The sequence below is a fragment of the Stigmatopora nigra genome, chromosome 2 (assembly GCF_051989575.1).
Source record: "Stigmatopora nigra isolate UIUO_SnigA chromosome 2, RoL_Snig_1.1, whole genome shotgun sequence".
Taxonomy (NCBI): Eukaryota; Metazoa; Chordata; class Actinopteri; order Syngnathiformes; family Syngnathidae; genus Stigmatopora; species Stigmatopora nigra.
The window spans coordinates 10,505,015-10,515,941 of record NC_135509.1 but is presented as its reverse complement, the minus strand read 5'-3'; the positions used below and the strand labels follow the sequence as shown (position 1 = coordinate 10,515,941).

The 10,927-nt window shown below is 40.2% G+C and overlaps 1 protein-coding gene across 4 annotated transcripts in view; it reads right to left on the bottom strand.

Annotated features, from left to right (window-relative positions):
• The window catches only part of LOC144208529 (transcription factor SOX-6-like), a 59,990-nt gene that overhangs the window by 10,515 nt on the left and 38,548 nt on the right, over nucleotides 1–10,927 (bottom strand). For 3 of the 4 annotated variants that reach the window (XM_077734442.1, XM_077734433.1, XM_077734458.1), the window contains 4 exons: nucleotides 8,706–8,829; nucleotides 7,245–7,321; nucleotides 2,239–2,391; nucleotides 1,417–1,585 (listed from right to left, as the gene is read on the bottom strand). In XM_077734442.1, the coding sequence (XP_077590568.1) occupies nucleotides 1,417–1,585; nucleotides 2,239–2,391; nucleotides 7,245–7,321; nucleotides 8,706–8,829 (523 nt within the window). The remainder of the gene's footprint in view (nucleotides 1–1,416; nucleotides 1,586–2,238; nucleotides 2,392–7,244; nucleotides 7,322–8,705; nucleotides 8,830–10,927) is intronic. The other variant, XM_077734450.1, reaches the window with a different exon arrangement.

The window sequence follows — 10,927 nt, the reverse complement described above, 5'->3', positions numbered from 1 at the left end:
CGCCAAAGTTTCCGTCGCCTTTGCCTGTTTTAATTAGGAGACAAGCGAGGAAGCACTAAATGCTTGGGTGGCCGTGAAAACCCGGCAGAAAATAGCACGGTCTAGTGAAATTGTTTTCATGAGAGGGGGGAGGTGAATGTAATGACAGGCTTTAGATTAGCCTTAATAACAGATAGCAGATAGGTAGACACGTAAAAAGGTCTGGGCTCCGGCAGACAATAATGCGAGGAAGCTCTTAAAAAAAAAAAAAAGCCCAAATAAACGTGTGCTGGTTTTCACTGTTTCCGCTGGCAGCCTTTTCATGAAAGCTAAATACAGGGCTCTGGAATCCAGTAAAACACACCCCGAGGTGTCTGCAGTCTACCAGGCACGTGCCACCCTGGCTAGTGCCAGTGGCAGTAGGGCGTTGCTTTAACTCATGCCAACGATGGTGTAAGGAACAGCTAAGTTTAATTCAATTGACAATTGGTGGCTGCGGAGAAATACTGTTTTTGCACAGACACAATTCTGCCAGTAGGGGATCTTGTCTAAATCTCAATTTGGTAGTTCACTTCAGGCTAGGGATGGACCAGCAGAGAAAAAAAATCATTTGGAGAGAGACCTAAACAACTATTAAAAGGGACTTTTAAAAAGTGCAGTAGGCCAGATAAGTTCTTTTGAGCTCCATTTATGTGTTCTAGTGAGAAAGTGAGCAGTGGGAGTTTGAACCACCTTTAGATGGTGGATAGAGTAAAATATAAAAGTACAATGCGGTCCAACAATCAAGCCTAGGTAAGATAAGTTGTTGATTGCCAGTTCAAGGTTAGGCTGCACCCTAAAATCAATAAAAATAGCACAAAAATGGTAGCAAACTTATACGTCTTTAGTCCTTAGTTCCTGAGAGTTATTTTTCTGGTTCTGCACTGGCAATTTCTGAATATCAAATGTTTGAGCCTGTTTGACAATTGAAAGTGACTGCAATGGGTAGATGTCAGACAAAATGTCTACTTCAAACAATTGATGGGAATAACTTTCTAAGACTGTTGCAAAGGGCCCAATTTTCCAATAATTCTCTGGTGTAATAATTCAACAACATTTTACTTGTCAAATAATGCCACCATGCTCTTGCCACACACCATGACAAACACTAAAAATGTTTTGCAATTTAGTGTACTGTACATGGCTCCAATTTGTCAACATTCAGACAATATGCTGGGGTGAAAAAACATAAGAACACTAGAATTTCTGTATTTGCTGTCAGGGTCTGAGATCATTGTGTTATTTTTGTGTCAGTTCTGTCATTGAGTTTAACCATTTTCAAGACCTTTTGACAGGAGTAATCATGATGGCTAATGATAGACCAAATTTCTAGAGTTCTAAGTGACATTGGCTTCAGTGGGTGAAATGTTGTGGAGTGAAAATGAAGGAGTGCCTTACCCAGAGAGGCATTGCGGCCCATGGCAGAAACTGGACTGGGGATGCGAGCTTTGGTAGAACCAGTGGGGCTGCTTTTGTTCCCTAAGAACAGATTATGCGCGCTTGGGGATGTTGGGGAGGTCTTGGGCCGGGCAGAGAGGTTGAGCGGCTGCGTGGAGCCGTCCTCCATCTGATGAGAAACATAACAAATGATTTACAATAAAAGTAAAACTACCTAGTCCTTTTAGTGAGCGTAAAAAAAAAAAAGAATGATCAGTCATATTCATATACTTGCAATTTCTCAATACAATTTGAGTACAGCACAAACAGGGAAAGAGGCCATTTAATTTATATGGAAAATACTTTACACCCATTGTATACAATACAATTTTTACTCTGTGTAAAGACGCTTATATTAGAATGTGTGTGTTTTAGACTGTAGCGGCATGCCAGTGGGATAAGTGTGTGTGTGTGTGTGTGTGTGTGTGTGTGTGTGTGTGCGTTTAGAGTTTGGCATGGACTTCACAAGGCAGTACGTTAGCATTTGAGTGCGGTGAACGCTGACGTGCGCCCATTGTGACTTGCAGCTGCTAACCCACGCACACACACACACACACACACACACACACACACGCTGCACATACATGTGGCTTCCATTATAGCGCTTGCTCGCTCGTCGAATAAAGACGAGGCAACGCGCTCTCTCCTCAGTGAAGAGGTCTGGTCTGCTGCCAAACAGCAGCCAGTGCCAGTGTCACTTTGTCAGTGTGCAAGCATGTGTGTGTATACATACTGTATCTGCGTAAGTAAAGTTGGATTGGAAAGAGAAGGAAATTATCTCACCTTGACCTGCAGAAGGGGACTGGGTGCTCGTTTCTCGCACTTGAGGGAGGTGGGAGATAATGGACTGGACGCGTTGGGCCCCCCCAGCGGGGCCGGTGGCATCTTGCCCCCCGGCGAGATTTGCATACTCGCCAACTGTGCGGCATACAGCTGCTGTGAAAAGAAAAAAAACAACACATAAAAAAATAAAAATAAAAATAATAAACGTCAAGAGAAACCGAGTTAGCATTAGTTAGTGGCTTCTTCCTTCTCGGTTCTGCCACACATACAAAAACACAAAGTCACACATTTACCGCTCACTCAGTGTCCAGCTATCATTTTGAGGCAATTGTTTCACTTTGATGAGCATCCAAACACCAAATCCACACTTAACTATATCTTTAGAACACCCACGTTGTGGCGCTTGTGCAAAATAAGCTTTGGTTGCCACAGTCGCTACAAGTGGAAACCACTCGAAATAAAGTCTTTTTCATGTAAATCTCGACAGGATTATCAAATGTTGACTCGATGCCCGTGCGACACCAAAATGGCGGCCTCAAAATAAATTGGAGGACTTCTTGGTTAGAATATTTCGTGTTATGAACATCTGATTATAAAATACCTAAAATTTCCAGTATCTCTTGGGCAAAACCTCTTAGATTTTTTTGGGGGTTAAATTCATGATAGACATAGATTCTAAGTTTTATTTTAACAACGGACAGGAAGCACGTTGTGAACTGGTTTCCAGCCAATTGCATTAGATCAAGTTTCTTTTTGCTTAATGAAAATATTAATTTGCAATTTGAACCTTTCAAAGATTTGGGAAGGAATAGCAATCCAACTTTTCAAACCTTTTAGGGAATTTGTACAAGCAAACCTTCTCAAGTGGCAGGTTTATATTATAACCAAAAGGAGTAAAAGAAAATATCAATAAAACACTGAAAAAAATGATGATGATACTGCAGTGGCAAAGGGGGAAAACAAACTTTTTTTCCCCCGACAGACGTACTTAGCAAAAGCCACAGACCAGCAAACCAAAGTCTGGTCCATCCAAGTACATTATCCGGACCACCAACAGGAAGAGAAAAGTGAAGAAAATGTGGTAATGTTCCAACTTTTATTGAATGTGAGAGGACCTCTGACATTTTAGTGAGAACATGTGCGCCTAATAGGCAGCTTTGCCAAAAATAGAACACAAGTAAAGGCCATTTGTAATCAGGATACAAAATGGATTACATTTTGATGCGGGTGGGGTGGAAGAAGCGGATTACATTTAGGCTTGAGATGCTTTCAATGAGCTTTCTTCAAGCTACAACTTGACTCCACTTTCCTGGTACTAGCCATAATATTGTTAAACAACAAGCTGACCATTTGAGCTCCATAGTCGCACCTCGACTGGCGGTAGTGGTAATCAGCGCCCTTTCTCAGTCTCCTTTCTCCAGCATCTGTTCCACCCCATTTCAGACACTTATCCACATCCCATTTTCCCCCCACCACCCCTTTAACCGACCCCCCTCTTACCCTCCAGTTTTAGCAGATCTCATTTCCCTGTAGTCAAAACTGCAAAGCCAACGACCTGGGTCATATTTTAGAATATTAAACATAAATAGAAAAGGGAGTCTGGCTGCTGCCTGAAACAAAGACTGCGATGTCACACCACTTGTTTTTTTTGGAAGGTCTTTTTGGGATATTAAAATCCCTGTATGTAATGCGGCGTGAGCAGGACTTGAGCAATGGGTGGTGGTGGGGGGGCCTCTCTCCTGTCAATCAAGACCACCGCACAAGCACAGAAATCGCCCGTTTTTCGGTGTAGCGTAAAAACCACGAAACGGTAAAAATGGAGGAATACTGTGGAAATATTTCTCCAGTAATCCCCCGTCAAAGTCGCATTCTTAACCTGGAAACTAAAACCACAGTGACTGCACCAAAGTGAGAGCGAACATACCACTACACCACTTGTGATTATCATGGTAGAGTCCTTTTTTGTCACCTACTATTATATCATTTAAAAGCGAGAAAATTAGTAAAAATGGCCAAAATGAATCGCCATCATAAACATTTTAAAATATTCTTCTAAAAAGTAGGAGTATCTAGTCACAAAAATGTCCAAACAAAGCAACTCCAACAGCTCTTTGTTCCCAGTTTTTAAGTCTAAAAGACATTACACCATCCATTATGTGCCAACCACCACAGAATGATAGCGACTGAATCCAGTTTGTCTCAGATTGACATTTTCTGTCCTCAAATCAATGTGTGAAGACTAAGGCCAATATGCAGCGTAAACAAGACATCGGCCAGATTTCACGAGCTTGGGCATTGGTCGAATTTTCCAACTAACACATTGACGAAACAACACTGCCTCGTATATCCGAACTAAAAACAAAACAAAAAAAACAGATGCCGTGACATTTGCCCTACTTTGACAAGAAAACCTACCAATTAAGACCTTACCCCGCACAATCTATTCACTTTACTTCATCCTTCTCAATCCTAATATCTGCACAGTAAACTCTTTTCCTTTTGCATGCCAATCAAAAACGAATTAAAACAATCATCGTAATTACATTTGGCGTAGTTTTTGTTTTGAGAAAAATGTCAAAGCATGTGCTCCCCAGCTCACCACCTCGCAAACATTCCTGGCATAATTACTGGCTCGTAAACAAGCTCCCTTTTGCGCCCATGATGAAACGCTTCCTTTTTCATTTAGGTTTCCTTCTGCATGTCTTCGCTCTAGTATGCTTAGTCAATAGAAGCTAATGGAAGCCCTTGTACCCAAGCATAATGCCACCTCAATAGAAAAAAAAATGAGGAACAAAGTCTATGTGCTTTTCACAACGAAATACTAAACTTATTGCAAAAAAATGTGCAGTATTATGCTCCGATAACCATTAGTCCCATTCCCCCAATACAGGTGTCAAGTGGTAGTATAGTGGATGATGAATTACACAGCCAGGTGTTACAGTTTTAGGAGGGACGGAATTCCTCTCGTCGTGATTCATCCCAATGAGAGACTTTTGTTTGATGGGCGTGACGATAAAAGAGTGATCGCTCGCGTGTTCGTCTTGGCTCCCCTTGCCTGCTGGCGCATGCACAAAAAAGTATGTTTTGACTCACAGCAAGTAATGAGCGCCTTTGTGAATGGGGCGGGAGGAGGGCTTAAATTCTTATCATTTTGATTATTACGCCAGTTAAATTACCCTTTGGGGCAAAGAATTGTGTGTAGTATTCTGGAAACTCACTTGCTTTTGCATTACTTGGCACGTTATTTCACCTTATTTTTTGAGACCAATAACCATAACCTTAATTATATTCTTCAGTGTTAAGATGTGAGGAAATGATCATGTTTCAAAATCATTGACTGTGATAGACGTTCAATCAATTTAAACTTAAATGAAAAGAGATTGGATGTTTATTGCAGTCAAGGAAAGCCAATGGAATGAAGTTATTCTACAAAAAGTCTCTTTCCTCTTGGTCATTTACTATTTACAAGCTATACTCAAGCAATTTTTAGGAGGCTTTAATTCCTTCATTTTTTAATTTTGTTAATAGAAAAAAAGTATTTTCCAGGTTTCTGTTTGTTCTGATGCCATTTTGTTGTGAGAGAGACAATGATCAGCAATAATGGACTAATGTATTCTGACACAAATGCTCGCCTTTGTTTCTCATGTTATTCTTCTCTTGCTACCATCCTTGTTGGAGTTTAGTTACACTTACATCAAAAGACAATAGAAACAATGGATGCTGTTAACACTTTCTTCCCTCGACATGAGGCTGGTTCACCTTGACGCAGTTCTCGGATGAGTGGTTTCATGATGCAGGTACGCACTGAATTGTTTTTGTATCAAGCAACGGATAGACAATTCAATAAAAGATTCTTTTTAAACAAGTCGAAAATGCACCACCTGAATTCGGGATTGAAGTTATTCGGATAGAACTTTTGCTTGTCAAAGCGATATTTTTCCATCTTGAATAAACAAGGTTTTTATTACCAAAAAAAAAGCATCTTAAACATGTCTTTTTTAGTGACTTCTGTTTCAGGAATGTTATAAATTTCCGATAGCTGCTTTTGTTTGCTTTGTATGTGCTCTCTTTCAACTGGGATGTAAACAACAGTATGCCACCTATTCAATAAATATACAGACTTTGTTATGTGACAGCTAGGTCAGGGCAGTTGGCTTTTTTTTTCTTCCTTCTTTCAAGTGCCAAGCATCATTGAACACAAAACACATGAACTCCAAGACATCTTTGATTAACATTCAGCCGTGTTTTCATTCTGTAAACGGAATCACCTTTTTGGGCTTTCAATTCATCCTATTATTATCATTAATACCAACACTGCACGATTTCTTGAGTTCTTATCCATGGCTAGGTTACAAATATTTTCTGCATGTTTTAGCTGAAAAGCAATTAAAATTCCTTTAAGTTGATACATAACTGAATTTAAAAAAAGCCTGCTTTAACCCTTCAACGCTTTTACAGCACACTCGTTTTACTGAAGCTAGATCAGTCAAGGGTAAAGCTACGGCCTGCGGGCGACATTCGGCCCGTTAGGCTTTTTAATCCGGCCTGCCGACGTTGTCGAAATATTTTTTATTTTTTAAAATTAAAATGACATTATAATATTTCTTAATACATTCCTTTTTACTTTACTTTGTACTTGATACTTTTTACTTTAATGATGAGTGATGAGTATGTTAATACTTTAGTCCTTTTTTTCTGTTTATGTTTCATATGTACTGTTAACGGATGCAGTTTTTTATGTGTATCGTATCTTGTGCTGACCTGCCCCCATCTGTCAATTTTTTAAAGTCAATTTGGCCCCCGGGCCGAAAAGTTTGTCCACCCCTGGTATAGATGAACCTTTACCAATAAGTTGCACCTGAAAGTCTTGATGGAAAGTTTGAAATATCTGTCCACTGTAGTAGCCACTGTCAGTCAAAGGGTTAAAAGCCCTTTGTTCACATTCTTCCGTTCTCATTCACGAGTTAAGCGCTGTGTATCGGACATGTGACTGTGAAGGGTTTCACCTGTAGCTGAAGCGGACTGAGTCCAGCCGCCGCTGCCGCCATTGTCGAAGGAATGAACTGCATGGGGTAGTTGTCACCTGTAGAGAGGACACAGAAAATTCATGTTTATATTCATATTTCTGCACTTCCATCCATTTTCTATTTCAACTCCATTCTCCCGAGATTGGAGTCTAAAAGGCTTTCCATGTCTGAGCCTTTGTTTTAGCCAATAATGGTTTTTTAACAACCACCCTTTGCCCCTTAAAAAAGTCAAATAATAATGTTTGCCTCACTTAAGACAAGTGTGCTCATGTGGGAGGAAATCTTTCCAAATGGAGGAACACCTGGAGGAACGACAGAAAGAATGTGTGTATATCTTTGCATGTTTCTTTGTAAGTGGAAAACCTGCCCACATGCTTCTTACAGTGTAGTTAAGCGGCGTACTTTTTTGACTATAAGCCGCCACTTTTTTCCTCCAATTGAAGTAACAATAACATTCATTATTTTACTCATCAAAATTTTTTATTGAGTGCTAGAAAATGTTTTGAGTATAAATTTAAGCATTCTAATAAGATGAAAACAGATTTTTTTAGACCCCAAAATAATAGTATTTTTGTAAAGTGATCATTATTGTACATGTTTTAGAAAGTCAACTCTAAATTGGAGAACATATATGGAGGTGTGTGATTTTGACATACAGCAAATTTGATTAGATTTGATAGTTCTCCTAATTACATTGCGATTCTAAATCATTATTATTTATGTAATAAGTGCATACCTCTAGAGTCTACATAGCTACATTGTGTGCATGTTTGGGACACACGCACATTCCTTTGATTACATTTGTGTTGATTTGTGAAAATTGCTATAAAAATAATTGCGTTTGCTTAATCACTTCAATACTTTTGGAAAATTTTATGACACATCATGCTGGATACAGCAAAGCCGCCCAACAACTTGTGTTGGCTTTAACCACTTTAGATTTACTTAATTCAGCAGATACACATGATTTGTCACCGCCAAACTTGGATTCAGAAGAGTGTGTTGTGTGCGTGAACCTGAGCGTGTATGTGCGGATGTGTTACTTTGGAACATGTTTCACATTGCAGATGTTTTGTGCAGCTTTCAGCACGCCATAAAATAGAGACACAACATTCCAGGCTGGGCTGTGTCCAATGTATTGTTCAGCATGAGAGCCTTGTAAATCACTCTGCTTGTTTCCAGAACATTCCTCACCTGACACACCTCATTAACATGGACTAGGTTGCTTGTGTGAGTTTGCGGGTGTGTGTGTGGGTGTGTATGTGTCAGACCGTGGGAGGTGCTGCTGATAGGGGATGTCTTTGTTAACGGGGCAGATTGTTTATCCAGAAAACATTTATCCCCCCCCCCCCACACACATTCATATCTGCATTGTTCAATGTCTGTGGGCCTTTGTATGTGTGTGTGTGTGTGTGAGTGTGTTGGCAAGGGTGAGAATACCTGGCTTGTAGGACATGCCCGGTGGAAAGAGGAAGCCTTGTTGTGCAGCGGCTGCGGCGGCCGCCAAAGACCTCTGATCGTGCGGGAACACAGGGATCATGAGGGGGGGCATGTGACCCTGGACCTGCGAGATGGACGAGTGACATATAATCAGTCAACAGAAATATGGCACCACCCGCAAGCAGGTCGATATTTTCAATACTAAACACTTTGTCCCAGAATTATATATGCTTATGAATAATTTGTAACATTCAGAAATTAAATTTGCCTGCCAAGCCCCTAAACAGAGAGCGGACACACCAATTACATTTAAACAATTAAAAAATGTATTTTGTTGTCAAACTCTGGCACTGAAAACAAATGATTTGATGACTACTAAGTAATTCAAACATAGTTAAATACAATTATAAACAAATTCAGAACAGAAAACTATTATTTGACATATGTACCCCTAATGAACTCACTTTAGTTTTACTTCTTTGTTTATTTTGATGAAATGACCAAACTCTACATAACTACGGAACCATAAATGGAAGTGGAACAACCACATAGGCCACTCAGTACAATGGGAGCTATACACATTACATGATTTAAACTCAATTTTAAAAATGTATTCAATAAAGTTGTGGCGAAGGTAACGCATGGTGATGGTTGGTAGCGTAAAGAGAGTGAGGGATTGTACAATGGGACAAAAAAAAAAGCTTCCATTCATTGTGCTCCTCTGGGAACGCTGGGACTGACTGGGAGCACAAACACACAAAGATCTCCTTTTACCCACTAGTTGAGGGGGGTCCGGGCCTTGCTCGGCCCCTAAAAAAACACAAGGGCCCCTTGCTCACTACACACGCAAACATGCACATACCTATAGGCACAAGGAACGTGTACATACGCTGACACGTTATTAATAGTCGTCTTGTGCGCAGGGTAACAAGGACGGTGGCGTCTCCATGACGACGAATCGGACGGAGTAACATAAAACAACTTGGAATCTTTGTGTGAGTCTTGTGACTAGTTCGTTGTCAGCTTTGTTAAAAGTCTGAACATTATGGTTCCCTTCAATTGGGTACCAAGACCATTGAAGCATTTCATAATAGCTGGAAACAACAGGCACCAGCTTCCTCCAAACGGGTGAAAGCAAGCGCCCTGACCTGAAGTGAAAACCCGAACAAAAATGGTTGTTTTCCTATCAATTTCAGGATCCAAATAACGTCACGGCCATTGTTACAGAACTGTGATTGAGATTGTCCAAGGTTTGATTGTAGCCAGGTGGCCAGCAAGATGAGGAAAGTGTGTCAAATCTGTTTATATTATTGGGAATGAATGCCCTTATTTCTACCAGCAGGTAGATATAAAATCAGAGATATTTTTACAGTATATAATATTAATGCAAAGTCTTCCTGTGTCTTTTATGGCATGGCATTTTAAGAGTTTGAGGGGGTAATTGATCTGTCAACTAAATTACATGTTGATAAACGAAATTGCTTTCAAGGGATACACTCCGAGCTATCTAGATAGCGACATCTTTTAAAAAGATTCATCAATTCTTGACAAAAGCATACAGATAATATATAGGTATTGCTCTATTTCAGCATATCTATATATTGTCACATCCCTGCTTTAAGGTCAACTATGCCCTTTCCAGGGTTGACCTATAAAAATAATTTTGGTCTAACTACTACTAAATATTAACTTTCTGTGAAAAGACAAATGGACAACACCAAATTACAAAAGATTTGTGTCATTGTGAGTTGGGCGAACTTGGCAGCCAAGTTTGATGACTTGCCCAAAAACACAAAACTCTACTAAGTCATCTTGCTCATGTGTTGTGGTGTTAAATTGCTCTCATAAATAAAATAAACTTGGTCTGGATTATGGATTGCATCATGACACCCCCCCCACCCTGAGTCACTGCAAACAGTAACCCTAAAATGATGTTTATGGGTTTCTATAGTGATACAAATAACACTTCACGTTGAAAATATGAAGTGAAGACCATAATAATAGAACAATACATAAACAACAACCTAAAGAAGGAAGTGGAGTAAAGCGCTTGCACAAAAGCTATAAATGAACAACAGAAGGAGGGGAAAGAAGAGGAGGAGGAGGAGGAGGAGGAGGAGTGTGGCTTTGCAGTCATTAATTAGTCCCGTTAGCTCCAGCCCGCGCGCTGCGGTCAGGGGCCGAGCGCCTTTGTGGGTCCTGAAGGGAAATGGGCCACATAT